Here is a 27814-nt window from a genome sequence, read left to right on the forward strand (position 1 = left end):
GACAGGCAGTGCCGCGGGCAGCCCCGCGGGGGGCGGGGCTTCGCGAGGCCCCCGCCCTGAGCGGCGGCGCGGGAGGAGCGGGCGGGAGGAGCGGGCGCAGGGCGGAGGTGAGCGGGGATGGGGGGGGAAGAAGCGGGGTCGGTCCCGGGGGGAGCGGGGGACGAGGGGGGCGGCCCGGGATGGGCGAAGGGGGACGCGGGAAGGGTGGGGGAGAGCTGGGGGGGCGGTCCCGGCCGGGCGGGATGGACTGGGGGGTCAGGGGAAAGGAGGTCGGTCCTGGGTGGACGAAGGGGTCGGGGGAAGGGGGAAGGAGGTCGGTCCTGCATGGACCGGGGGGGTTCGGGGGAAGGTGAGGAGGGTCAGGGGTTCATCTGGGATGTAGGAGAGGATCAGGTGGGTAGTCGGTCTCAGGTGGCCGGGGAAGGGAGAGAAAAGTCGGGGGATCCGTCCCGGATGGACGGGAGGGGCGAGGGATGCGGGACAGGAGTGAAGGGGGGAATCAGGGGGTCGGTCCCGGGTGGAAGAGTGGGTCGGGGAAAAGTGAGGAGCGTCGGGGAGTCGGTCCCAGATGGCCGGGGAAGGGAGGGAAAAGTCAGGGGATCGTTCCCGGATGGCCGGGGAAGGGAGGGAAAAGTCGGGGGATCGTTCCCAGATGTCCGGGGAAGGGAGAGAAAAGTCGGGGAGTCGGTCGCAGATGGCCGGGGAAGGGAGAGAAAAGTCGGGGGATCGTTCCCAGATGGCCGGGGAAGGGAGAGAAAAGTCGGGGGATTCGTCCCGGGCGGACGGGAGGGGCGGGGGATGCGGGACAGGAGTGAAGGGGGGAATCAGGGGGTCGGTCCCGGGTGGACAAGAGGGTCGGGGAAAAGGTGAGGAGCGTCGGGGAGTCGGTCCTAGATGGCCGGGGAAGGGAGGGAAAAGTCGGGGGATACGTCCCGGGTGGACGAGAGGGTCGGGGGATGCGGGAGAAGGGTGAAGGGGGGTCGGTCCCGGGTGGACGAGAGGGCCGGGGAAAAGGTGAGGAGCGTCGGGGAGTCGGTCCCAGATGGCCGGGGAAGGGAGAGAAAAGTCGGGGGATCCGTCCCGGGTGGACGGGAGGGGCGGGGGATGCGGGACAGGAGTGAAGGGGGGAATCAGGGGGCCGATCCCGGGTGGACGAGAGGGTCGGGGAAAAGGTGAGGAGCGTCGGGGAGTCGGTCGCAGATGGCCGCGGAAGGGAGAGAAAAGTCGGAGGATCGTTCCCAGATGGCTGGAGAAGGGAGAGAAAAGTCGGAGGATCCGTCCCGGGTGGACGGGAGGGTCGGGGGATGCGGGACAGGAGTGAAGGAGAGTCGGGGAGTCGGTCCCAGGTGGATGCAGTGGCAGGGTAAGGGTGAAGGGGGTCGGTCCGGGATGGGCTGGGGAGTCGGGGGGTCCGTTCGGGGTGGACGAAGGAGTCGAGGGGTCGGTCGGTCGTGGATGGACAGGGGGGTCGGGGCTTCGGTCCCGGGTGGATGGAAGGGGTCGAGGGATCGGTCCTGGATGGACAGGGGGGTCAGGGCTTCGGTCCTGAATGGACAAAGGGGTCGAGAGATTGGTCCTGGATGGACAGGGGGGTCAGGGCTTCGGTCCTGAATGGACAAAGGGGTCGAGAGATCGGTCCTGGATGGACAGGGGGGTCAGGGCTTTGGTCCTGAATGGACAAAGGGGTCGAGAGATTGGTCCTGGATGGACAGGGGGGTCAGGGCTTTGGTCCTGAATGGACAAAGGGGTCGAGAGATCGGTCCTGGATGGACAGGGGGGTCGGGGCTTCGGTCCCGGGTGGACGAAAGAGTCGAGGGATCGGTCCTGGATGGACGGGATGGTCTGGGGTCGGTCCAGGGTGGACGAAGGAGTCGAGGGGTCGGTCGGTCGTGGACGGACAGGGGGGTCGGGGCTTCGGTCCTGAATGGACAAAGGGGTCGAGAGATCGGTCCTGGATGGACAGGGGGGCTGGAGGTTCGGTCCCGGGTGGATGGAAGGGGTAGAGGGATCGGTCCTGGATGGACAGGATGGTCTGGGGTCGGTCCAGGGTGGACAAAGGGATCGAGGGGTCGGTCCTGGATGGACAGAGGAAGGGTGAGAGGGTTTGGGGAGGTCAGCCCCGGATGGACGGGGTGGTCGGGGGGTTCGTCCCGAATGGACGGGGGGGGGTGAGAGAAATAGGTGTGTATTTTGGGGGGGGCTGTAGCAGGGGTGTGTTTTGGGGGCTGTAGGGGTGTGCTGTGAGTCCCGGGGTGGTGGGGGTGTGGTGGTGGGGTGTGAAGGTGCTGTGGTGTGTGCAGGGTCAGGCTTGTGTGGAGAGAGGGAAGGGAGGACGGGCTGTTCACAGAATTGTGGAATATCCTGGGCTGGAAGGGATCCACAGGATCATGGAAGGAGCTTTGCCTGGAGGGATTTGTGTGCAGGGCTGAGCCGGGGGTGCCAGGGGAGCACTGGCTGCCAAAAATGGGAGGGTGGGCACATTTTGGGGGGCAGAGGCAGTGGGTACGTGTGGAAGAGGTGGCTGTGCAGCGTGGGCAGGTTTGGGTACTGGGGAGGAACTTGTGTCAGCTGGGCAGGGCAGATTTAGGGAAAAACCTCAATGAGGTGAGGGGAGGGAGCTCTTCACAGATGGAGGAAGAGCAGGTTGCCACAAAAAGGCCAATTTTCAGGACCTTTATTGACAGGAGGAGCCTGGGTTTGGTTTGTGGGCTGGGAAGTGAGGAATGCTGCGTGGCACATTCCGGGTGTGGAGCTGTAAAAGGGGGTGACTGGCAGCTCGTGCTGAGTTTTGAGGAGCTGCGGAGACCTGCAGTGGGCTGAGTTTGGGAATACAGGCGTTCCTGTGCCCCTCCGTGGAAAACCTGTGTGTTTGTGGGAGGGAGTGCTGGGATTTGAACCCCAAAAACGGGACTGAGGGAGGTGAACGTTGCCATGAAGAAGGCAAAGAACTGGAGCTGCCATGACCATTTTGTGCCCTGTGTGATGAAATACACAGAGGAGGGTTTGTTTACGGGGAAACCTGATTTTGGAATGAGCTTTGGGAAGGCCGTAGTGGAATTTTGGGGGTGGAGGGTGTTGGCTTGTTCTGTTCTCCGTGGGGATGCACAGCAGATACCCTGAGGTTGGCATCGAGGGCCGCCACGAGGGGCAGGGGTGTGACGTGGTGCCAAGGGCAGTGACACACAGCAGATACCCTGAGGTTGGCATTGAGGGCTGCCACGAGGGGCAGGGGTGTGAGGTGGTGCCAAGGGCAGTGCCACGAGGGGCAGGGGTGTGACATGGTGCCAAGGGCAGTGACACACAGCAGATACCCCGAGGTTGGCATCAAGGGCCGCCACGAGGGGCAGGGGTGTGATGTGGTGCCAAGGGCAGTGCCACGAGGGGCAGGGGTGTGAGGTGGTGCCAAGGGCAGTGCCACGAGGGGCAGGGGTGTGAGGTGGTGCCAAGGGCAGTGCCACGAGGGGCAGGGGTGTGAGGTGGTGCCAAGGGCAGTGCGTCAGGAGGGCCGTGCTGGTGGCGGGGCCGACCGGGCACTGCGACAATTTTCCGGGGGGGAGGTGGCGGAGCAGTCGCTGGGAGGGGAACTGAGAAGCTCACTGGGCAGTATTTATTCACTGGGCACTATTTATTCACTGAGCACTATTTATTCACAGGCACATTGGCAGCCCCAGTCACAAGCCAGGCTCCCTCCTCCTGCTCGGATTCCGCTCACGGAGCGCGGTGGGAAGCGATTCCCTGTGCTGCTGCTGCTGCTGCTGCTGCCCTTGGAGTGTCTTCTCCCCACTTTTCTGGCTCTGTGTGAGGCAGGCAGGTCACTTCCCTTGGAGCTGTTCCAGGCAGGCCAGGTTGGACTGAGAGCAGCCTTTCTGCAGAGCCCAGGATGAGTTCCATGCTGACCTCGGCCATCCGGAGCCTGCCCGTGTCCTCAGCCTGGGCTGCTGGGGCCTGTGAGTATCCTGGGGCTGGGGGGTCCCAAACTTCCAGGTTTAGTGTTGGCTTTGGAACAGAGGCTTGCACCTGAACCTCTGTTCTGTTCTCACCTTAAAAAAGCCAACAGTGGGTTTTTTTTTCCTAAATACCCAATTCCATTGTTGCTGTGTCTGTCCCTTCCCACACTGAATGGGGGAGGAATCTCCTGTTAACAGATCCAATGAACCGTGTCCAGTTTCCAGTGTAAACCAGCCAGTACCCCACAGGTGTTGATTGTAATTGGTTACAGTGTAAGGACTGTCTTACAGTGACAGGATTTGGTTTTTTAACCCTTCCTGTGGAAACCAGGAATGTTTCTGACACTTTTTTTTTTTGCCGTTTTCTCCTTCCTTGTTTTCCAGTTGCTCGGTCGCTCAGCTGCTCCTCACAGCTCCAAGCCACAGGTAAAGGGGAAAACACCAGGAATCCCAGAGGGTCTGTGCTAGACAAGGCTGTTTTGGAAGCTGCCTCCCTTTTCCAGAGTCTTGTTCCACTTAAACCTTGGAAATGGTGCAGAGTGCCTTAGTACAGCTGCTCCTAAAAAGCTACGAACAAGGAAAACTTGAGGCACATCCCTGTTTACAGCCCTCTTATCCTCTGAGTGCTCCTGGCTCCCAGCAGCCATTCCCAGTCTGCACTGAATGATGCTGGATCATGGCATACCTTGTCTTGAACCTCTCCCGTTAGGGAGAGATTTTCTTCCCATTAGGAAGAAATTCCTCCCTGGGAGGGTGGGGAGGCCCTGGCACAGGCTGCCCAGAGAAGCTGTGGCTGCCCCTGGATCCCTGGAAGTGTCCAAGGCCAGGTTGGATGGGGCTTGGAGCAACCTGGGCTGGTGGGAGGTGTCCCTGCCCATGGCAGGGGTGGCACTGGATGGGCTTTAAGGTCCCTCCCCACACAAACCCTTCCATGATTTTAAGATCCCAGCTCAGGTGTCCTTCCTTCCCTGCCTTTCACTTATGCACCAGAAGGGGACAAGTTCCCAAGTTTTCTAGTAGTTTTCGTTAAACTTGCTGATCTTCTTGTCAACATCCCTCCTCTCCTTGCAGCCCAGCCCAAGACCAAGAAGACCTTGGGCAAGAGTGGAGTGAAGAATGTTGTGGTGGTGGAGGGCGTCCGCATCCCGTTCCTGCAGTCCGGCACCTCGTGAGTATCAAAGGGGAAGAAAGGACATAAAACACCCCCTTCCTCTGGAAAATCGGGCTGCCTGTTCTTTTTAGTGTGGTTATTCTTAGGCCTAAAGGCTCTGAAGTGGCAGTGGCTGAGGCTGCTGCAGTTACTGCAGCTCATCTAATGCAAAAACGGGGCTTGGAGAGGGTTGTCCTTGTGTATGAATTCTGGGAAGAACGAGGATTTATGCAGCGTGTCCAGAGGAACCTGGTGGTGAATCTGTAGCAGATAAAGCAAAAAGTTTCACCAAACTAGCAGGGCAGGTGCCAGGAATCTGCTGTAGACTCTCCTCACTGGATTGTTACACCACCAAAGTCGCAGCTGAACTAAGACTGGGCCTGACCCTTGGTCAGGATGGAGAAGGGATTTATCCGATCACTGCTCCTTTTTTAGTGGGTTTAATGCAGGGATTGTGTGCTGAGCTGGACACAGAGAGTCTGCACAGACTGGGGGGGTGGGTCAGGACAATCCCAGCACAAACACAGCCTGGGCACAGGATGGACTGGGAGCAGTGCTGGGGAGAAGGACTTGGGAGTGTTGGTGGACGAGAGGTTGGACAGGACCCATCCGTGTGCTCTGGCCCCAGAACCCCCCGTGCCCTGGGCTGATCCCACAGCGTGGGAGGGGGGGATCCTGCCCCTCTACCCCCCCTGCAGAGCTGCTTCTAGTCCTGGGAACAACAGCACAAGGACATGGAGCTGCTGGAGAGAGTCTAGAGGAGACCCCGGAGATGCTGCCAGGGCTGGAGCCCCTCTGCTCTGGAGCCAGGCTGGGAGAGTTGGGGGTGCTCAGCTGGGGAAGAGAAGGATCCAGGGAGACCTTGGAGCCCCTTGCAGAGCCTAAAGGGGCTCCAGGAGAGCTGGAGAGGGACTGGGGACAAGGGCTGGAGGGACAGGACACAGGGAATGGCTTCCCAGTGCCAGAGGGCAGGGAGAGATGGGAGATTGGAAAGGAATTGTTGGCTATGAGGGTGGGGAGGCCCTGGCACAGGTTGCCCAGAGGATCTATAGCTTCCCCTGGATCCCTGGAAGTGTCCAAGGCCAGGTTGGGCAGGGCTTGGAGCACCCTGGGCTAGCGGAAGGTGTCCCTGCCCATGGCAGGGGGTGGAACAGGATGAGCTTTAAGGTCCCTTCCCACCTAAATCAGTCTGTGAAATGCTTGATCAGAAAGGCAGGGGAGCATTTCTGGTGCCTGCCCAGCTCTCTGCTGCTGGGCTGGGCTCACAGCAGGACTCTGGGTTGGTCTCTGACACCTCTTAAGTTTCTGCCTCTCCTTCCCCTCCCAGGTACGCAGACCTGATGCCACACGACCTGGCAAGGGCAGCACTGCAGTAAGTGAACTGAACGCTGGAAGGGCTCAGAAAACTTGTTCCACTGCTGGGGTTGCAGTGCTGGAAAGCCAAGGCTCTGCTCTTGTCTGTATGACTTCACCTTTCCTGTGCCACCTCCACAGTAGCAGATGGCTTAAGCACAGGGTTTTGCAACGGGCTTGTCTTGGTGCAAAGAGGTGGTTGGTGTTGACAAATTTTAGTGAATTTGGTTCCTAACTGCAGTTTTCCAAACACAGAGATCAGAGCTGCTCTTGGGGTGTGCTTACAAGTGCTGGGAAAAACAGTCTGGGCTACGCAGAGGAAACTCAGTAGCAACAACGACACTGAGTTAATTCTGTCACCCTGCCTGTCCCTCTCGTTCTGCAGGGATTTGACAAAAGCTGGAGGTCATTAGCACTGGGTTTGTTTTGTTGAGAGTCAGAGCAAAGTGCTGTGGCTGCCCCTGGATCCCTGGGAGTGTCCCAGGCCAGGTTGGAGCAACCTGGGCTGGTGGAAGGTGTCCCTGCCTGTGGAAGGGGGTGGGACTGAATTCATTTAAGGTCTCTTCCCACCCAAACCAGTCTGGGATTTGATGATTCCATGAACCATTTCGGGGAAGGAGGAGGGTGTCTGGGCTGTAAAGTAGTTGCCTTCATGAACTTATGTCATGTTTTGTAGTGATATTGCCACTGAGGTTGTTTGCAGCCCACGCTCAGTCACACTCTCAAAGGGGGTTTGTTCTGAGCTGGGGGCAGAAGATGTGGCTCTGTCCTTGCCTTGTTCTCCAGCCAAACTGGCAGGAAGAGGATGTTTGGGAGGTTACTAAGTGATGTGATGCAAATTCCCTTTGTTTTGATCCTCTCCTCAGGGGCCTGCTGACCCGCACCAGTGTCCCAAAGGACGTTGTGGATTACATTGTTTATGGCACAGTTATCCAGGAGGTGAAAACCAGTAATGTTGCCAGAGAGGTGGGTTATGTGCAGCATTTCTCTGTGAGTCTGATTCTGCAACTAGTCTGAAGATGACAAATACTTGCTAAAAATTAAATTCTTTGCATTACGGTTCATTTAAAGGTGATTTCAGTCTGAAGTAGTTGTGCAGTATTGTCTGTTAAACAACTGCATGGGATTATAAGGAAAATTATTCTGTGATTCTCTGACTCTGCCTCCTGTTGAAATCTGCCATAGTTTTCCTTGACTGTAGTTTTTTTATCATATTTTCCTAGTTCATTTTAATGCTGTGAGGCCTCTCCCCAGCAAGGGAAGCTTCTGTTAAGACCTGCTGATCACTCAGCTCTTAACCACCAGCGTGACTCCAACGCTGCCTTGCCCAAAGTCCTCAGAGGACCAGAGTGTGTGCTGTGAGAGTTTGCTTTGTTGTGGTGTTTGTTTTTTCAGTTGGCAGATCAGACACAGGGTTGGGGTGACTGGAACTGGAGCGGCTTCGCTGCCCTTTGTTCCGGCAGCCGGGAAACGCAGCTCCCGTGTTACCCACAGAGCAGCTGATCCCCCAGGTCCTGTGCCAGAGGCAGCACAGTGGTCTGTGCTCACCTGGAGCCTCTGCTGCTGTTGTGTGCTCCTGGATGAGCCCAGGATGGAGCCTGGGCTGGAAAGGCTCGGGAGGTGCCGAGGCAGCTTCGGCCTCGTGAATGCAAATCCCGGCTTTGGTCGCCCGCCAGTCAGATGGGGCTGGAGGGTAATTTTAGCTGAACAACCGCTGAACTTTCAACCAGTTGGCCTTGCCCCAAGTAGGGAAGGTGTCTGGGAGCAGCTGTGGGCTGGTCAGATGAGTCACTGCTCTCTGCACTGCGGTTTTCTGCTCCCTGTGAAGCCACAGCACCTCGTGCTGAGCCGTCTAAATCAGCCCTTCCACGTGTTGCCTTTGCCAGTGAGGTGAAGCAGAGGTGATGCCCAGTAGTTGGAGGCTCTTTTAATGTGTTTTTTTTTTAAAATGTGAGGTGTGTGGTTAGCATGTCCCCCTTTATTAAAAAAACGTGGAGGGGCAGTGACTGTTCTCACAGTGCAGCTGAGCCCTGGCACTGCCTCTGCTCCTGTTCCGGCCTGGGGACGGGGTGAGCTGCTGCAGTAATGAATGGAAACTCGATGGGGCTGCTTTCAGCTTCCCCTGGCGAGGTGTGCTGCTGGGCAGGAGGCAGCTCTGGCCCGTGGAGCAGAAGCTGTGGATTTAACAGACACCCTTTGTTGTCTCAGGCTGCCTTGGGAGCGGGTTTCTCCGACAAAACCCCGGCCCACACCGTCACCATGGCCTGCATTTCCTCCAACCAGGCGATGACCACGGGTACGTGGGCTGGGGGAACAAGCTGTGGGGTTGAGAAAGAGGCTGTAGAGGAGTTTGCCAAGCTCTGACTTGCACTGCTTTTGAATATAAAAACTGCTGGAATGGAGGGAAAGACGGGGCTGTTTAGCCTGGAGCAAAGGAGGCTCGGGGGGGACCTTCTGGCTCTGCAACCCCCTGACAGGAGGGGGGAGCCTGGGGGGGGTCGGGCTCTGCTCCCAGGGAACAAGGGACAGGAGGAGAGGGAACGGCCTCCAGCTGTGCCAGGGGAGGCTCAGGTTGGACAGGAGGAGGAATTTCCTGCTGGAAAGGGTGGTCAGGCCCTGGCAGGGGCTGCCCAGGGAGGTTTGGAGTGCCCAGCCCTGGAGGTGTCCCAGGAAGGCCTGGCTGTGGCACTCAGTGCTCTGGGCTGGGGACAGGGTGGGGATGGGGCACAGGGGGGACTCCCTGGTCTTGGGGACCTTTTCCAACCCCAGTGATCCTGGGATTCTGTTAAAGTACAGTGTGATTGGTTCTCCCCCAGTGCTGGGTGTGACAGGGAGCAGGGCAAAGCCGAGCTGCAGGGACTGGTGGGATCACAAAGTGTCTGCTCAGCACGTGTTGCACAACCTGCCCAGAGCCGGGGGCTGGGGAAGGGACTGGAGTGCAGTGGTGTCCGAGGCTCTAAGGGGTGAGGGTCCCTGCTCCCTGCAGCTCTCCCAGGAATCCCTCTCACCCCTCAGGCGTGGGGCTGATCGCGGCCGGACAGTGCGACGTGGTGGTGGCCGGAGGGGTGGAGCTCATGTCGGACGTTCCCATCCGGCACAGCAGGAAGATGAGGAAGACGATGCTGACCCTGAACAGGGCCAAGACCTTGGGCCAGAAGCTCTCCCTGATTTCCAAAATTCGCCCTGACTACTTTGCTCCTGAGGTATTTTTTATTTTTTTTTTTTATTATTATTTTTTATTTTTTTAATTTTTTTGAGGCATTTAGATATTTAGCTGAACTGTTTTAGGGGAAGGTGTGAACCAAGGTGTGGCTCAGGCAGTTTTTTTTAGCCTCAGTGGAGAGGATTTAAGAAGGGTGAGGTGTCTGGGGCTCACTGTGATCCTTCTCTGTCCCCTGCTTTGGGTTAAATTGATTAATGCATCTCACAGCATTTGGGACTCTGCTTTTCCTTCTCACGCGTTCAGCTTCAGAAAACCCAACTTAGTGTAAAAACCTCCCTCTCCTTCTGCAACTCCTGGACAAACTGTGCTGAAGATGACAGAAAGAGAAGGTTTTTTTATCCATAAAGCTTATTCAAGGGTCCTAAAGCATCAGAACAATTTTGGGGTCAGAAGAATTTTCCTGGATAACGGAAGTAACCGCCTTAATATCGGAGGGGAATATCCTCAGTGTATGAATGTGAGATCCCAAATCCACCCAAGATACAAAAATCACAGATTTAGATGCATCTAGGGATTTCCTGTGTGCTGCTGGAAGAATTAAAACCAAAAAACTAAACCCTCTTGGCTCTGGTTTGGGATGAGGAGGTGCCTCACGAGGAGTTTTAAGGTCCCAGGGTGTGTTGTTTCAGCTGAGCCCAAAAGGTCTGGTCCCCTTTTGTCATGGATTCCCTGTTAAGCTGTGCCCTCTGCTTGTCCAGCTGCTGCACAGTGAGCAGTGAGCAGCAGCCTGGACCTCATTTTTCCCCCTAAAATCTTGGAAAGTGGTGGCTCCTCTGACGCGTTTGACCCGGTCGCTCCTGGTCTGGTTGTCGTGCGCTCCTTGCGTAGCTCTGAGCCAACAGGGAGAAAGTAAAGCCACTCCTGAGCTCTGGGTGCTGCCCGGGGGTGGTTTTAGCCGTGCTGACCTTGCCTCCCTGGCTGCAGCTCCCGGCTGTGGCCGAGTTCTCCACCAGTGAGACCATGGGGCACTCTGCCGACCGCCTGGCCGCCGCCTTCGGCGTGTCCCGCCTGGAGCAGGACGAGTACGCCCTGCGCTCCCACACCCTGGCCAAGAAGGCCCAGGACGAGGGTCTGCTGCTGGATGTGGTGCCCTTCAAAGTGCCAGGTAGGAGTGCACGTTGTTCCACTGCCAGGGGGGCACGCCCACGGAGCAGCTGGGGTGGATTTATTTTACCCTCTGACTGTCCCCGGAAAACCGCGGGCAGAGCGGCGGGTTTGGGAACGGGAGTGTCTGGATATGGAAGCACAGGATCCCCAGACTGGTTTGGGTGGGAAGGGGCCTTAGAGATCATCCAGTGCCACCCCCTGCCATGGGCAGGGACACCTCCCACCAGCCCAGGTTGCTCCAAGCCCCATCCAACCTGGCCTTGGACACTCCCAGGGATCCAGGGGCAGCCACAGCTTCTCTGGGCAGCCTGTGCCAGGGCCTCCCCACCCTCCCAGGGTGGAATTCCTTCCCAGTATCCCATCCAACCCTGCCCCCTGTCATATTTTTACATACCTGACTTTTGTCTTGCCCAGCCCATACCTGTGCTGCCGTGGTGACAGAGCAAGGAAAGGCAGGTTGGTTGGGCCAGGAATCCCCCTGCTCCTCCAGCCAGGCAAGAGAACCCACCTTTGCACCCCAGAGTATTAATGTGTCAATATTGTTCAGTTAATATTGAATAGTAATAACAGGCAGAAAGCCTTATAAAATCCTGGTCTGGTAACTCAGGGGCTGGGTAGGAAGGGCTGGAATGTGGCAGGCTCCAGCTCACCAGGCCTCACACTCACTGCTGGGAGGTGAAACAACTTTGGGGAGAGGATTTAAACTGTCCTTTCCATGGCCTCTCCTGGTGTCTCCCTCATCCCCAGCCCATGTGGGCACACTGTGGTGCAATACAGTTAATATCCTGGAAGATTTTCCGTGTAGATCCACAGTTCCGTGTGCTCTTCATTGTAAAATTGGTCCTTTTTGTTAACAGGTTTATTTAGCAGTTGGCCCAGAAGATGGATACGTTTGGTCCTTCCCAGAGCTCTTAATTCCTCAAAACTCAGCACATGAATGTGAACTGATTTAGGCCCGGTTCTCCATTTAGGCTTTTTTAACCTAAATTTAAGTTCTTTTATCAGCTGTGGTAGTTCTTCCTTGCAGTAAATAATTTCAGCACTTTGTTTTTGCTGTCTTCAGAGAAAAAGCGAGGTACCTTCAGTTTTAAAGTGCTGGTTTTAGCCACGTTAAATATCCTGATGCCACAAATGGATTTTCCCTTTTTTCCTCTTCCTGCTTGTCATAAAAAGCACAATTTTCTGATTTTTTTTTTTTTCCCCCTTGGGAATCCTGATGTGAAAATTCACGTGTATTTCGTGATTCTGATAGTTTAAAGTGCTTTTTGCCCTCGACAGGCAAAGACACAGTCACCAAGGACAACGGGATCCGGCCCTCCTCCATGGAGCAGATGGGGAAGCTGAAGCCGGCGTTTGTCAAGCCCTATGGAACTGTGACAGCAGCCAACTCCTCCTTCCTGGTAATAATTCCTGTTCCATCACTGCCAGCCAGAGGGCAACACTGTCCACTCCATCCTCCCGTAGGCAGGTAGCTCAAGCTGGTAAAACCTGGGAATGAGCATTCCCCTTTTTATGTCCCTGCTTCCACATTTGTCAGGCACGATTCAGAGCTCAGTTATAATCTGGTGAGCCTGGGGACTGGATTGTTTCGTTCTAAAATCAATAACTGAACCCCTGAAGCTTGGGGTTCTCTCACCTGTTTGCTCTTCTGTAGCTGCCTCCTGAGGGTTTGTCCTTCTCAGGCACCCGCAGGAATTCTGTCCCGGGATGGGATTGATGATGTGATACTTCTGGAAGGCAGCAGCTTCAGTCTGAACTTCATGGGAGCTCAGAATGGTTTGGGTTGGGAGGGACATGAGAGATCATCCAGTGCCACCCCCTGCCATGGGCAGGGACACCTCCCACCAGCCCAGGTTGCTCCAAGCCCCATCCAGCTTGGCCTTGGACACTTCCAGGGATCCAGGGGCAGCCACAGCTTCTCTGGGCAACCTGTGCCAGGGCCTCCCCACCCTCCCAGGGAAGGATTCCTTCCCAATCTCCCACCTCTCTCATGAATGAGAAGCCATTCCCTGTGTCCTGCTGTGTGCAGGGGGTGCTGCTCCCTCAGCCCTGACCCGGCTTCTCCCCCCTCTTCCAGACGGACGGAGCGTCGGCGATGCTGCTCATGTCCGAGGAGAAGGCCCTGGCCATGGGCTACAAACCCAAGGCCTACCTGAGGTAAGAGGGGCTGCTCCACCTGGCCTCTGCAGCCTACCCTGGCTCCCTGCCCTGGCTCCCTGCCCTGGCTCCCTGCCCCTCTCCCTGTCCCTGACAGCCTTTCTCCCGTGCAGGGACTTCGTGTACGTGTCCCAGGATCCCAAGGACCAGCTGCTGCTGGGGTAGGTGGTGCTGGGCACCATTGTGAGGTGTCCCATCAGACACTGCGTCCCCTCAAGCCTTCCCACCCTGCTGGGGTGTGAGCTGGGGGCAGGAGGGGAGGAGGGGGAGCAGCTGGGGCAGGAACCCCCCACCCTGGGTTGGAGGGGACACCTCGGCACCCCGGGAGTGACAGGGGTGGTGTCCCAGTGGGAGTGGGATGGGCAGAGCTGTGCCATGGACCCTGCAGAGTGATGCCAATTTTATGCCCCCCAAAAAAGGCACAGGATGTAGCTGTGGCTGTGACAGGGGGGCAGAGCTGTGCCATGGACCCTGCAGAGGAGGGATGTCACTGTGGCTGTGACAGGGGGGCAGAGCTGTGCCATGGACCCTGCAGAGGAGGGATGTCACTGTGGCTGTGATGGGGGGCAGAGCTGTGCCATGAACCCTGTGGAGAAGGGATGTCACTGTGGCTGTGACGGGGGGCAGAGCTGTGCCATGGACCCTGCAGAGGAGGGATGTCACTGTGGCTGTGACAGGGGGCAGAGCTGTGCCATGGACCCTGCAGAGAGGGGATGTCACTGTGGCTGTGACAGGGGGCAGAACTGTGCCATGGACCCTGCAGAGAGGGGATGTCACTGTGGCTGTGACAGGGGGGCAGAGCTGTGCCATGGACCCTGCAGAGAGGGGATGTCACTGTGGCTGTGACAGGGGGGCAGAGCTGTGCCATGGACCCTGCAGAGAGGGGATGTCACTGTGGCTGTGACAGGGGGGCAGAGCTGTGCCATGGACCCTGCAGAGAGGGGATGTCACTGTGGCTGTGACAGGGGGGCAGAGCTGTGCCATGGACCCTGCAGAGAGGGGATGTCACTGTGGCTGTGACAGGGGCAGAGCTGTGCCATGGACCCTGTGCAGGAGGGATGTCACTGTGGCTGTGATGGGTGGGCAGAGCTGTCCCATGGACCCTGTGGAGAAGGGATGTCACTGTGGCTGTGGCAGGGGGGCAGTGCCATGAGGAGACAATCAGGCAAGGCTTGTGTGTGCTCCCTGTCCTGCAGCCCAACATATGCCACCCCCAAAGTGCTGGAGAAGGCCGGGCTGACCCTGAACGACATCGACGTGTTCGAGTTCCACGAGGCCTTTGCTGTAAGTGCTCTGAGTCTGCAGTTCCATCTGCTGGCAGGGGGGGAAAGCTCTGGGTGAGACCTCACTCAGATGTCACCAGGAGTGATCCCACATTTCTGTCTAACAGAAGCATTGTGTGTGTTTTCACTCTGGAACATTTTTATGTGGACACAGTCCGTGTTAAGAGCGGCTTGTGTGGCTTGAAGTCACCAAAGGAATGCAGATCCTTCTAAACCAACGTGTAAAAAAAGTCATTTTACTTTCCCAAGACCTTTGGGGGAAAAAACCACTTCTGCACGTCATCTACTGACTGGGATGGGATACAGAATCATGGAAAGGCTTGGAGAGGGAGGGACCTTAAAGCTCACACAGTTCCCAACCCCTGCCATGGGCAGGGACACCTCCCACTAGTCCAAGTTGCTCCAAGCCCCATCCAACCTGGCCTTGGACACTTCCAAGGATCCAGGGGCAGCCACAGCTTCTCTGGGCAGCCTGTGCTAGGGCCTCCCCACCCTCCCAGGGAAGAATTCCTTCCCAATATCCCATCTCTCCCTGCCCTCTGGCACTGGGAAGCCGTTCCCCTGTGTTCTGTCACTCCAGGCTCTGGTGAATAGTCCCTCTCCATCTTTCCTGTCGGCTCCTTCAGGCACTGGAAGGCCACAGTTTGTCTCCCTGGATCCTTCTCCAGGCTGGACAGTCCCAGTTCTCTCAGCCTTTCCTCACTGCAGAGGGGCTCCATCCCCCTGACCACCTTGCTGACCCTCTCTGGCCAGTGTGTTGCCATATTTGTTAATTGGCTTGTTAATTGGCCAGGCTCTGTTCCTAGTGACCCTTGAGCTGACATTTATTGACAGGGCTGATCCTGTAAAGTATTTTTAGCTGGCTGTGCTTGTTTGGTGGCTGTAGCTTTTCTCAGGCTCTGTCACTGGCTGTAGGCTGCCCCCAAAGTCTGACATTGTCCTTGTTAACATCACCCTCCCTTCCCTTGCAGGGCCAGATCCTGGCTAACCTGAAGGCCATGGATTCAGACTGGTTTGCACAGAACTACATGGGCAGGAAGTCGAAGGTAAGGCTCAGTCAGGACATTGTCACAGTCCCAGAATGGTTTGGGACAAGGCCTGTCCAGCCTGGCCTTGGACACTTCCAGGGATCCAGGGGCAGCCACAGCTTCTCTGGGCAACTTGGGTCAGGGCCTCCCCACCCTCACAGCCAAGGATTCCTTCCCAGTCTCCCATCTGTCCCTGCCCTCTGGCAGTGGGAAGCCATTCCCTGTGTCCTGTTCCTCCAGGCCTTGTCCCCAGTCCCTCTCCAGCTCTCCTGGAGCCCCTTTAGGCTCTGCAAGGGGCTCCAAGGTCTCCCTGGCTCCTTCCCTTCCCCAGCTGAGCACCCCCAGCTCTCCCAGCCTGGCTCCAGAGCAGAGGGGCTCCAGCCCTGGCAGCATCTCTGGGGTCTCCTGTGGACCCACTTTTCTCTCCAGTTTAACTGTGGGATGACTGGAATCCCTCCCACTGCTCTGTCCTGCGAGGGGCAGTGACGTTCCCTGAGCTCTGGGTTAGCAAATCCCAACGTGAGCAGTTTCTCTGGGATTAGGTGGAGGGATCCCCTCCCCGCCCTGTGACGTGTGTCCCTCCGTGTCCCCTCAGGTGGGAGCCCCTCCCCTGGACAAGTTCAATACCTGGGGGGGGTCCCTGTCGCTGGGACACCCCTTCGGGGCCACCGGCTGCCGCCTGGTCATCACTGCTGCCCACAGGCTGAAGAAGGAGGGGGGACAGTTCGGGCTGGTGGCCGCCTGTGCCGCGGGGGGACAGGTAACGGTGCTGTGCTGGGGCACTGATCCCGCGGGAGAGGGGTGGGGATTGTGTGGCTGCTCCTGCCGGGGCTGTGGAATCCGGGGCTGTGGAATCCAGGGCTGTGGGATCCGGGGCTGTGGAATCCGGGGCTGTGGAATCCGGGGCTGTGGGATCCGGGGCTGTGGGATCCGGGGCTGTGGGATCCTCTCCGGTGACGCCAGCGGTGGGCACGGGGTGGTCACAACTCCCTGGGCACGTCTGGGTGCCCCCCGTCACCACCCAGGGCTGTCCCTTGTTCCCTGGGAGCAGAGCCCGACACCCCCCCAGCTCCCCCCTCCTGTCAGGGGGTTGCAGAGCCAGAAGGTCCCCCCTGAGCCTCCTTTTGTCCAGGCTGAGCCCCCCCAGCTCCCTCAGCCCCTCCTGCTGCTCCAGCCCCTTCCCAGCTCCCTTCCCTTCCCTGCCCACGCTCCAGCCCCTCCCTGTGTCTCCTGTCTGAGGTCCCAGAGCTGCCCCAGCACTGGAGGTGCCCCAGCAGTGCGAGCACAGGGAGGGCACTGCCCTGGCCCTGCTGCCCCAGCAGTGCTGGCACAGCCCCAGGGCCATTGACCTCGTGCCCCCCTGGGCACACCCGGGATCGTGCCCAGCCTGTGACTCCCCTTCCCGGTGCTGTGGCTGGGAGCCCTGGGCCGTGTCTGTAATGATGAGTGTTTTCTCTCACCATCAGTCACTCCTGTGACGTTCTCTCCCTCTCTCCCCTTGCAGGGCCACGCGATGATCGTGGAGCTTTACCCCCAGTAAGCGGTGCCCGTCCGTCCCGTGCCCGGCGATGCCACCTCAATGCACTAACAAACCCTACACCCCCTCCTCCTCCTCCGAGGGGGGCTTTGTGGCCTTTATCAATCCCTTTTTAGCTGCTCAGCCAGCGATTTGTATCTGATGAACACGCTCTATTCCACTTCCAGCAGAGGAACAGCCAATGTGGCTCGGAGTCCCTGCTGGCTCCTCGTAACCTGTCTGCTCCTTCTGGGAACTCCTCAGGATTTCTCCCAGTGGGGAACAAAAATGATTGCAAAGCTCTGTACGGAGAACTAAGTCTGGAGAGAGGGAGAACGTGAAGCACTGGTGGTGGGTGGGCTGAGGGGGGTGAATGCCGTGGGCAGGAGCAGCTCTTAGGGCAGTGGGGTCAGTCCCAGGGGCTGAGCTGGGCTCAGACGGGGCAGTTTTGCTGCACGATGTCCAAAGGCTGTTGGAATGAGCAAATTGCATCTGACAAATGAATGTCACCGAGGTAACAACCACAATAAATCAGGACAAGACACACAGAATGGCTGTTTTCTTTCCCTGCCCTCCCCTGAAATGTCTCGGGGATTGTTCCTGTGGTGTTTGTGGTGGAACTGCCACCAGGTGTTTGCTCTTCAAAATCATGGAATCACACACTGGTTTGGGTTGGAAGGGACTTTTAAAGGTCATCTAATCCACCCCCGAGCCCTTTTTATGACAGAAACAGTTTCTTCCACCCACCAGCTGCTGCCCAGCCCCGACCTGGAGGCTCAGCTGAGATAAGGGACAGATGTGACAGATTCCTCTTTATTCCTGCTGCCCCTCTGTGACTCTGCCCGCCGGTTTGCTCCTCAGGAAGTGTTTAAGGATGTCCTTAGGTCACGCAGAAAGGAAATCAGAAATGGAGAAGCTCAATTAGAACTTAATCTGGCCACTTCCGTAAAGGGTAATAAAAATGTTTTTGTAAATATATCAATAGGAAAAGGTGGGGCGAGGGAAACCTCCGTTCTCTGTCGGACGCGGGGGGAGTGTAGGGACCAAAGCTCGACTCCCGGGGCAGGATTTCCTCAGCGTTCCCGCAGCCCCGGCTCTCACCAGCTCTGGGATTCGCTGTCCCGGACACAGCGAGTCCAAAGGGACACCCGCGTGCCCCGCCACTGGCTCCAGTAAATCCTCCTCTCGCCCGGCAGAGGGGGCCGAGCCCTCGTTTGATGGTTTTCGTTCCTAATCAGCTTCCAAAATAAAGAGATTAATTTACAGAGTACTTTCATCCTGTAGCTGTGCGGGGTCCAAACGGAGGGTGGGAGCAGCCCAGGAAAGTGGGAGCAGCCCGGGAAGGTGGGAGAAGGCCGGGAGGGGAGAAGGGGAGAGCGGGAGGAGTGTCGGGAGGGGGGTGGGAGCGTTCCCAGGAGGGCGGGAGCAGCGGAAGGAAGGTGGGAACAACCCCGGGAAGGTCAGGGCGGTCCCGGGAGAGTGGGAACAGCCCCGGGGGGAGAGGGCAGCCCAAGGAAGGTGGGAGCAGCCCCGGGAGAGTGGGAAAAGCCCCGGAGGGAGAGGGCAGCCCCGGGAAGGAGGGAGTAACCCGGGAGGGCCGGAGCAGCGGAGGGAAGGTGGGAGCAGTCCCGGGAAGGTCGGGGCAGTCCCGGGAGAGCAGGAACAGCCCCGGAGGGAGAGGGCAGCCCCGGGAAGGTGGGAGCAGCCCCGGGAAGGTGGGAGTAACCCGGGAAGGTCAGGGCAGTCCCGGGAGAGTGGAAACAGCCCCGGAGGGAGAGGGCAGCCCAGGGAAGGTGGGAGAAGGCCGGGAGGGGAGAAGGGGAAACCCGGGAGAGCGGGAGGAGTGTCGGGAGGGGGGTGGGAGCATTCCCGGGAGGGCGGGAGCAGCCCCGGGAAGGTGGGAGCAGTCCTGGGAGAGTGGGAAAAGCCCCGGAGGGAGAGGGCAGCCCCGGGAAGGAGGGAGTAACCCGGGAGGGCCGGAGCAGCGGAGGGAAGGTGGGAGCAGCCCCGGGAAGGTCGGGGCAGTCCCAGGGGAGTGGGAGCAGCTCCGGAGGGAGAGAGCAGCCCCGGGAAGGTGGGAGTAACCCGGGAAGGTGGGAGCAGCCCCGGGAAGGAAAGTGCAGTCTCGGCAGAGTGGGAGCAGCCCCGGGAAAGTGGGAGCAGTCCTGGGAGGGCGGGAGCGACCCGGGAAGGTGGGAGTAAGCCGGGAGGGTGGAAGAGCAGTCCCAGGAAGGTGGGAGCAGTCGTTAGGGGAGCGGGAGCGGCCCGGGATGGTGGAACCAGCCTCGAGAAGGTGGGAACAGACCGCGCGGTGCCGGCGCCCAGTGCGCTCCGAAACCTATTGTCGGTGGGAATCCCTTAATTCCATTACACCTCCCGCAGCAATCCGCTTAGGGGAAGCCGTGGAGCGGCTGAGAAAGGACGGGGCACCGCTTAAACACACCTGGGCTTTATCCCGGTGGGAGAGAGCGCGGCGCAGGGCACGGGCAGAGCCGCGGGGCTCTCGGGTCCTGCCCAAGGCTCTGTCACCGGGCTGGAGCCGCCTCCGCCGCTCCCGGGACAGCTTCACCCGGGATCCCCGTCCCCGCTGCCACCCCGGGTCACACGGGCTGCTCTGACGTTCCCCAGCCCAGCTGGGGCTGCTCCCAGTCCTGCAAAGATGCTGCCAGGGCTGGAGCCCCTCTGCTCTGGAGCCAGGCTGAGAGAGCTGGGGGTGCTCAGCTGGGGAAGGGAAGGATCCAGGGAGACCTTGGAGCCCCTTGCAGAGCCTAAAGGGGCTCCAGGAGAGCTGGAGAGGGACTGGGGACAAGGCCTGGAGGGACAGGACACAGGGAATGCCTTCCCACTGCCAGAGGGCAGGGGGAGATGGGACATTGGGAAGGAATTCCTGGCTAGGAGGGTAGGGAGGGGCTGGCACAGGTTGGCCAGAGAAGCTGTGTCTGCCCCTGGATCCCTGGAAGTGTCCAAGGCCAGGCTGGAGCAACCTGGGCTAGTGGAAGGTGTCCCTGCCCATGGAACGAGATCGTCGTTAAGGTCCCTCCCCCCCAGACCACCCTGTCACTGTAGGAATCCACCTGTGCCCGCTGCCCTCCAGCCCTTTCCCTGCTCCACCTCCACCCTCAGCACGTTCAGCAGAAAGGAAAGACAAACACCCGTAAAAGGCGTGGAAAATTTTATTCTTTACTGAACTTTAATAGTTTTTCGTTTGGTTCAAACACAATAAATATTTCAGTAATAGCATCGAACAGACCGGACTCCACACCCACCACAGTACCTGAACCCCCGGAGCCGGGACTCGGGGAGAGCCACCGGGGCTTTGCCAGGGCCAGTGTCCACTCCAGGGGACACACTCCGAGGGATGGGGCAGGGCAGTGTCCCTGCTGGGAGATGGGGAGGGAAGGGGGTGGATTTTGAAGTGGATTTTGAAGTGTCCAACCTGGAGCACGGCCCCAGCTCTGACCGGATGAACGACACTGGGAGGGTGAGCAGCGAATTCCTGAGAACCTGGGGCAGGGACACCCCGGCCACTCCCCTGGAGACCAGCCCAGAGACCTCCCAAGCCAGGTCTGACCACACCCGGGTGGGCCAAAGGGTCCTCTACACACCAGCAGTGACCCTTTCCCACAAGCAAAGAGCTCCCGTTGTCACCATCAATAATTTGGGTTGGAAAAACCCTCAGAGTCCATCGAGCCCAACTGCTCCCCCAGCACTGCCCAGGCCATCCCTGACCCCTGTCCCCAAGTGTCACCTCCACGGGGCTTTTAAATCCCTGCAGGGATGGGGACTCCCCCCTGCCCTGGGCAGCTGTGCCAGGGCTGCAGAGCCCTTTCCAGGAAGGAATTGTTCCCAATATCCAACCTGACCCTCTCCTGGCACAGCTGGAGGCCGTTCCCTCCTGTCCTCTCCCTGTCCCACCAAGAGCAGCCTCGGTGTCACCTCAGGCCCTGCTCTGACACAGCACAGGTGCCAAAGGCAGGAGCAGCCAAGGCTGGTTTCCCAAAAGCGCTGCTTCCCTAGGGATTGTCCACGTCTATCCCAAGCAGGCTTGGAGGAGAAGAGTTTAGGGGCCTCCCAGAGCTGACCCGAGATCAGGACAGCTCCAAGTCCCTGTGGCAGGTCCTCTATGAGCCAGGAGGTGACATCAGCCCCGCTGAAGGATCTGGAAGGTGCTCCCAGAGCCTCATGAGCTCCCACTCCCAGCGCTGCTCCCGGCTCTGGCAGAGCCCCTGGCTCAGGTGCCTGAGGTTTATGAGAAGAGGCGGCTGCCAAGTCCCATCCAGGGGCTCCAGGAGAGCTGGAGAGGGACTGTGGACAAGGGATGGAGGGACAGGACAAGGGGCAATGGCTTCCCACTGCCAGAGGGCAGGGAGAAGTGGGAGATTGGGAAGGAATTGTTGGCTGTGAGGGTGGGGAGGCTCTGGCCCAGGTTGGCCTGAGAAGCTGTGGCTGCCCCTGGATCCCTGGAAGTGTCCAAGGCTTGGAGCAACCTGAACTAACATTATCCCTGGAAGAAGAGACAGCACAGGTCAGCTGAGGAGCTGAGGAGCCAGGACAGGTGCCCTCCATCCCCAGGAGCACATCCCCTGGGGAGCACAGAGCCCAGCCAGTGACCTCCCCTGTGGGACATCCCCCTCAGGGGCTGTGACCCAGGAACACAATTATCCTTCAGACCCAACACCAGAGCGATGGATAAACGGGTTGTTCCTCAGCTGCCACACCCCACCCTGCCCACGGGCTTTGCTCTCTGTTCGTTTCCATTCCCCTCTCAGGATCCAGGAGCAGAAATCACTGGATTTCTCCCAGCCCAAGGAGAACTCCCCCTCCTCAGCAGCACAGATCACTGAGGTGGGCTCTGCTCCCTCCCTGCTCTAGTGGCACCAAGGACAACCAGCCCAACCCAGCGCTGATTTAAGGAGACTTTTTTTTTTTTTAGTGTCAAGGTGCAATCAATTAAGGCACCAAAAGGACTCCCCAGAGACAAAGCCAGTGCAGAGGAAGCAGTTCCAGTTTGGGAAAGAGATGTTTCTCCTACACACCGAGGTTTGAGCTCAGACAACTCCTCCCAGCACCAGCAGCATCCCAGTCCTGTGGGCCCAGCCATGCCCTTGGGAAGAGCCAGGACCAGGTGGGTTTGGGAGCCCAGAGCTCAGCTGGAGGCCTGAGGGAACAGCTCAGTCCTCCCCTGGCCCTGCAAACACACAACTAGACAGGAAACCATCCAACCCCCACGCTCTGCCATCCAACCGTGTCCCAGGGAAGTGTGTCCCAGTTTAAGGTTCCCTCCAGTTCCCGGGCGAGCGGCACTGAAATTTATCTCCATAATTATGTTTCAGTGAACAGCATTAAACAGCCAAAAACTCAAGCACAGCCCAGTTCATTTGCCCACTGAGTTGTTTTTTTTTTTTTTTCTCTGTACAACATCAGTAAAAGGGATGGGAGGAAGGGACTTTATTAAATAAAACTCTGAAAACCACTCGCCCCCTTTCCCGGCCACGTTGCAGCCACACGGACACGTGAGCACACGGACATCCAGAGCCTCCCACAGACATCCAGAGCTTCCCACGGACATCCAGAGCCTCCCACCAACATCCAGAGCTTCCCATGATGGGTGGCAGCCCTGGGGGAGGTACTTGTTCACTCCTCAGCCCAGGGGGAGGTACCTGTTTGTTCCTCAGCCCTCAGGAGGTACCTGTTCGTTCCTCAGCCCAGGGGGAGGTACCTGTTCATTTTCAGCCCTAGGGGAGGTACCTGTTTCTTCCTCAGCCCTGGGGGAGGTACCTGTTCTTCTCAGCCCAGGGGGAGGTACCTGTCTGTTCCTCAGCCCTGGGGGAGGTATGTGTTCATTCTCAGCCCAGGGGGAGGTACCTGTTCACTCCTCAGCCCTGGGGGAGGTACCTGCTCATTCCTCAGCCCAGGGGGAGGTACCTGTTCATTCCTCAGCCCAGGGGGAGGTACCTGTTCATTCTCAGCCCAGGGAGGAGGTACCTGTTCACTCCTCAGCCCTGGGGGAGGTACCTGTTTGTTCCTCAGCCCTCAGGAGGTACCTGTTTGTTCCCCAGCCCTGAGGGAGGTACCTGCTCACTCCTCAGCCCAGGGGGAGGTACCTGTTTTATTCCTCAGCCCAGGGGGAGGTACCTGTTTTATTCCTCAGCCCAGGAGGAGGTACCTGTTCATTCTTAGCCCAGGAGGAGGTACCTGTTCATTCTTAGCCCAGGGGGAGGTACCTGTTCATTCTCAGCCCTGGGGGAGGTACCTGTTCACTCCTCAGCCCAGGTGGAGGTACCTGTTCATTCATCAGCCCTGGAGGAGGTACCTGTTCATTCTCAGCCCTGGGGAGGTACCTGCTCACTCCTCAGCCCTGGGGAGGAACCTGTTCTTCTCAGCCCTGGGGGAGGTACCTGTTCACTCCTCAGCCCAGGGGGAGGTACCTGTTCATTCTCAGCCCTGGGGGAGGTACCTGTTTGTTCCTCAGCCCTGGGGGAGGTACCTGTTTGTTCCTCAGCCCTGGGGGAGGTACCTGTTTACTCTTCAGCCCTGGGGGAGGTACCTGTTCATTCTCAGCCCAGGAGGAGGTACCTGTTCACTCCTCAGCCCTGGAGGAGGTACCTGTTCATTCATCAGCCCTGGAGGAGGTACCTGTTCATTCTCAGCCCTAGGGGAGGTACCTGTTCATTCTCAGCCCTGGGGGAGGTACCTGTTCACTCCTCAGCCCAGGAGGAGGTACCTGTTCACTCCTCAGCCCAGGTGGAGGTACCTGTTCATTCTCTCAGCCCTAGGGGAGGTACCTGTTCATTCTCAGCCCTGGGGGAGGTACCTGTTCATTCTCAACCCTGGGGGAGGTACCTGTTTGTTCCTCAGCCCAGGGGGAGGTACCTGTTCATTCTCAGCCCAGAGGGAGGTACCTGTTCATCCCTCAGCCCTCAGGAGGTATCTGCTCATTCCTCAGCCCAGGGAGGAGGTACCTGTTCATTCTCAGCCCTGGGGGAGGTACCTGTTCATTCTCAACCCTGGGGGAGGTACCTGTTTGTTCCTCAGCCCCGGGGGAGGTACCTGTTCATTGTCTCAGCCCTAGGGGAGGTACCTGTTCATCCCTCAGCCCTCAGGAGGTATCTGCTCATTCCTCAGCCCTGAGGGAGGTACCTGCTCACTCCTCAGCCCTGAGGGAGGTACCTGTTCATTCTTAGCCCAGTGGGAGGTACCTGGTCATTCTCAGCCCAGGGGGAGGTACCTGTTCATTCTCAGCCCTGGGGGAGGTACCTGTTTGTTCCTCAGCCCTCAGGAGGTACCTGCTCACTCCTCAGCCCTGGGGGAGGCCCCAGTTGCTCCTCACAGGCCGTACCGTGTGACCATGGGCCGACCAAGGGGTGACCAAGTGGCCCCAAGTTGAGCCCCACGACCTCACGAGCTCAACCTCAGGGTTTCAAGTCTCGTCTCCTGCGTGACAGTGATTCCAAGTTACAAAAGCAAACCCATCAGACAGCAGCTACTTGCTGCTGGAACTCACACGTCGGAGGTTTCCTAGAGCAGCAGGAGCCTCCTCCTGCAGAAGGAAAATGCCCTGACCAGGCTGTTGTGCCCCACGTTGCACAGTAATCAGAGTCTGGAGGACTTTGTTCCCATGGCAGTTACACCTGCACTATCTGCTGTGCTTGTTCGCTTCCGGATGCAGCCTTTCCAGAGCCTGGCTTTAAGCTACACTCTTCATTCAAGCACAGGCCTGCATTAAATCAAGCCAACAGGAAAAGAAAAATCAGCATTCAGTCTTCACCACCCCACTCGAACTCAATCATAAAAACAAAAAGTCAGATCAACACACACGTCTTGGACAAGCGGACAGTAAACAAAGAGATCCCTGGATGAGACACGCGGCCGCCGGGGACGAGGAGACAGTGGGATCTGGGAGGGTTCCCACCACACCCTCCCCCCCCAGTGAGGGCTCTGAAGGTGCACACACAACCAACACGAGGCTCCGGGTGCTTCTCCAGGCGGTGGAAGCGCTGGTGGGAAGGGCCGGGCTGTGCCTGGGAGTGGTGGCTCAGGCAGCCCAGGACCCGCAGAGCCGACCACAACAGCACGGCCCTGCTGGGAGGAAGACGTGGGAGCTCAGCCCTGTGGGCTCAGACACTTCCCGTGGCCACTGGGAGCCCAGACCCCATTCCTGGACTGGGAACACACAAGGACAGGCAGGGACGTGGCTGAGATGTGGTCCCAGGCACCCACAGCTCGAGCAGGGCAGGCAGAAGCCACAGTCCCACTCTTACAGGAAATTGAGCCCTGGCTTTTTAAGCCCCCCCCAGTCAGGATTTAACTATAAGTTTTGTGTGTGTCTGGGGTTTTTTTTCTCCCCCCCTCTTAAAAAAGGTGCAATATTTGCCCAAATGCAGGAAGGCAGGACAGAACGTGGGAGAGCTGTCACCATGTGCCCCAGAGGTACCAGCCCAGGCCAAGGGCTGTCCAGCAGGGCTGGGGACAGCCAGGAACTCCCCCGACCACCAGGATGTTCCCCCGACCTGGGAGAAACGAGCCCCGTGTTGGTTTTGGTGACAGGCCCAGAGGGGCTTTGCTCAGGTAAAGCCTTTGCATCCCCGTCCAGCTTTACCTGAGCAAGAGCCGGCGTTGGACGTTTCCCTGGGAACATTCAGCTGGTCTCAGATACAGTTGGACGTTTCCCCGGGAACATTCAGCTGGTCTCAGATACAGTAGCGGTGACCTGGAGGCTCCTCCTGCTCCAGGCGAAGCCCCTTTGTGGTGCCAGAGGAGGGTGGGAGTGTCCCCGGCGTGTCCCGGCCCTGGTGCCCGTCCAGGGGGAGGAGGCTGGGTCTGTGGGATGGCCGAAGTATTTACAGGGGTTTGCAGCAGGTATTTACAGTCCCTCTGCGGAGCGCAGGCCCACTCTCTCCTCCTCCAGCCCTAGTCAGTCCGGGGTGGGCTTCTTGAGGGAGAAGGGCCGGATGTTGAAGTGCCTGCTCAGCTGGCTCACCTGGGGACAGAGCACACAGGAATGGGTTAGCCAGGCTGGCAGGGCCGAGGGGAGAGGGCAGAGAGCCAGACCTGCTCCCGGGAACACGCCCCTGCTGCCCTCCTGCATCCCCTGTGCCCACCCTGCACGCTCCCCATGGATCTGTGTCCCTGGTGTCGGGGCTGGCCAGGCACTGGATCCACAGGGAGCAGCCCTGCTGCCTTCCCACACCTCCCCAGGTAACAGCCTGGCCTCCCTGGAATCAGGCTCACTGCTGTTCCTGGCCCACCTGGAATCAGGCTCACTTCTGCTCCTGCCCTCCCGAGGGCCAGGAGTCGGGAATGCTGCTCTGAACCCAAGCCTGCAGGATTTTCCCCCTCGCATTCTACCCTGCTCCCTCTCTGCTCCTCCCAGCATTGCTTTCATTATTTTGCTGAAACTAATTTGATATCTCAGATTTCTATATTAAAAAAATCCCTGAATCCATTCAACCTGGGGGGCGGATACTTCCCGTGGAAGGAGGCTGAGCTGGGAACAGAGGGTTTGTTCCTAATCACCCCTCCCAAATTCGGAGCAGTTTGGGGTTATGCCCCAGTCACAAAGCCTTTAAAGGCTCTTCAGCTCCAAGTGACTTTTATCCTGGAAGAAGGGACGGATGGGCCCCCGGAAAGCCAGAGAGAGGGAAGGAGGGGAACAGTCTCCGGGAGGCTCCTGGGAGGGGATGGGCAAAGGTGGGCAGGAGGATTTCCCCACCCCGTCAGTCCCATCTCCAGCTGTGATTCCAAGACCAAATTTCTTTACGTTCCTTAGTTACTCAAATCCTTGTTGCACAGGAGCCTCTTTGTCCTGACTGGAAAGACAGGACAACCTGGCTGTTACTCCTGGCTGGAACTACAGCTGGAACTTGACTCTGAGGCTCCACATTGGAGCTGGGCTTCCCAGGAGAAGGGGCTTCCCAAGGATGGTGTCCTCAGCTTGGCAGGGGACACGGGGTTCCTTGTCCTCCTTCCTTGCCCTCAGCAGCTTCCTGGGGCATTCCTGACGGGACTTGGGTCTTGTACAAGTTTGTTTTCCCTCTTGACCAAAACTCAGGCACAGCAAGAGGAGCAAATCCCTGATCTCAGCCCTGACAGCAGGGGAGGTGGCCTTGCAGCTCCAGCATTCCCACTTTCCCTACCAGGGACATCCCCCCTCCATCCTGGCTCTCCCAGCACTTTGGAGACCTCACTGAGAGACCTCAGAGCTCCTTCCAGTGCCTGATGGGGCTCCAGGACAGGTGGAAAAGAACTCTGGACAAGGGTTGGAGGGACAGGACACAGGGAATAGCTTCCCACTGCCAGAGGGCAGGGAGAGATGGGAGATTGGGAAGGGATTCCTGGCTGGGAGGGTGGGGAGGAGCTGGGCTGGAATTCCCAGAGAAGCTGTGGCTGCCCCTGGATCCCTGGAAGTGTCCAAGGCCAGGTTGGACGGGGCTTGGAGCAACCTGGGCTGGTGGAAGGTGTCCCTGGCCATGACAGGGGGTGGCACCAGATGACTTTAAGTTCCCTCCCAACCCAAACCATCCCGGCATTCCAGGGTTTGTTTCCAGCTCCCACGACACAGCCCCGGGGGTACAGCAGGTCTCAGACCCCTGCAGCCCTGCAGGGACCCAGCCCACACTCCAGGCAGCCCCGGGCAGCACCCCCGGGCTGTTCCCACCCGCGCTCCCGCTTTCCCGGCCCTTCCCACCCGCGCTCCTGCTTTTCCCCACCCCATTCCCCGCCCCGTCCGGCAGCGGAGCAGCGGCCCCAGGAGCCCACGTACCACGAGCACGCCGTAGTGGATGTGTGCCAGGGTGAGGAAGGCCGTCAGCAGGTAGAGCAGCAGCGTCTCACTGTGGGCCGCCAGCCCCGAGGCGACGAGCAGCAGCGCGGCCGCGATGGGCAGCAGCATCCAGTGCAGGGGCCGGCACCTCGTGCTGCTCATCTGGCACACGATCAGCTGGCACTGGGGACAGGGCACGGCCTGAGCACGGGCTGGGGTCCATGGGGCCCAGGGTGCTGTCCCCAGGGCACGGGGGGTGGCCCTGTGCTGGCACTGCTGGGGCACCTC

At 58.6% G+C, this 27814-nt stretch overlaps 2 protein-coding genes across 6 annotated transcripts in view; one reads left to right on the top strand and one right to left on the bottom strand.

Annotated features, from left to right (window-relative positions):
• Positions 1-63: 63 nt before the first annotated feature.
• On the top strand, positions 64-27530 carry HADHB (hydroxyacyl-CoA dehydrogenase trifunctional multienzyme complex subunit beta). Of its 3 annotated transcripts, none has more exons than XM_032683470.1 (17): positions 72-107; positions 3654-3947; positions 4332-4373; positions 5019-5115; positions 6425-6469; positions 7317-7416; positions 8659-8746; positions 9466-9653; positions 10598-10778; positions 12059-12180; positions 12858-12937; positions 13051-13098; positions 14134-14221; positions 15192-15266; positions 15844-16008; positions 16753-16797; positions 27506-27530. In XM_032683470.1, the coding sequence occupies exons 2-16, from the start codon at positions 3881-3883 to the stop codon at positions 16786-16788; spliced, it is 1422 nt and encodes a 473-aa protein (XP_032539361.1). In that variant the 5' UTR covers positions 72-107; positions 3654-3880; the 3' UTR covers positions 16789-16797; positions 27506-27530. The 3 variants fall into 3 exon arrangements, with proteins under 3 accessions (XP_032539359.1, XP_032539361.1, XP_032539360.1); XM_032683469.1 differs by lacking the exon at positions 27506-27530 and adding an exon at positions 18290-18303; XM_032683468.1 differs by lacking the exon at positions 27506-27530 and having other exon boundaries at positions 64-107; positions 16753-17311.
• Positions 19922-27814, bottom strand: part of SELENOI (selenoprotein I) — a 30675-nt gene continuing 22782 nt past the window's right edge. The window contains exons 9-15 of one of the 3 annotated variants that reach the window (XR_004356190.1): positions 27527-27709; positions 23964-25744; positions 23550-23814; positions 23312-23488; positions 22931-23281; positions 22571-22868; positions 19922-22483 (exon numbers count right to left, since the gene is read on the bottom strand). Coding sequence is in view for 1 of the 3 variants with exons in the window: in XM_032683471.1 (XP_032539362.1) it covers positions 25679-25744; positions 27527-27709 (249 nt within the window). In the remaining 2 variants the exon portion in view is untranslated. Of the gene's footprint in view, positions 22484-22570; positions 22869-22930; positions 23282-23311; positions 23489-23549; positions 23815-23904; positions 25745-27526; positions 27710-27814 lie in introns of those variants that run through there. The other 2 variants (XR_004356191.1, XM_032683471.1) reach the window with 2 other exon arrangements.

The sequence above is a fragment of the Chiroxiphia lanceolata genome, chromosome 3 (assembly GCF_009829145.1).
Source record: "Chiroxiphia lanceolata isolate bChiLan1 chromosome 3, bChiLan1.pri, whole genome shotgun sequence".
In the NCBI taxonomy this organism is placed as follows: Eukaryota; Metazoa; Chordata; class Aves; order Passeriformes; family Pipridae; genus Chiroxiphia; species Chiroxiphia lanceolata.

Bases quoted from the DNA above. Each gene is read 5' to 3' on its own strand.
- HADHB (XM_032683468.1), top strand. From the start codon at position 3,881: ATGAGTTCCATGCTGACCTCGGCCATCCGGAGCCTGCCCGTGTCCTCA. The intron at 9,654-10,597 runs GTATTTTTTATT...CCCTGGCTGCAG, and splicing joins CTGACTACTTTGCTCCTGAG to CTCCCGGCTGTGGCCGAGTT. The intron at 14,222-15,191 runs GTAAGTGCTCTG...CTTCCCTTGCAG, and splicing joins AGTTCCACGAGGCCTTTGCT to GGCCAGATCCTGGCTAACCT.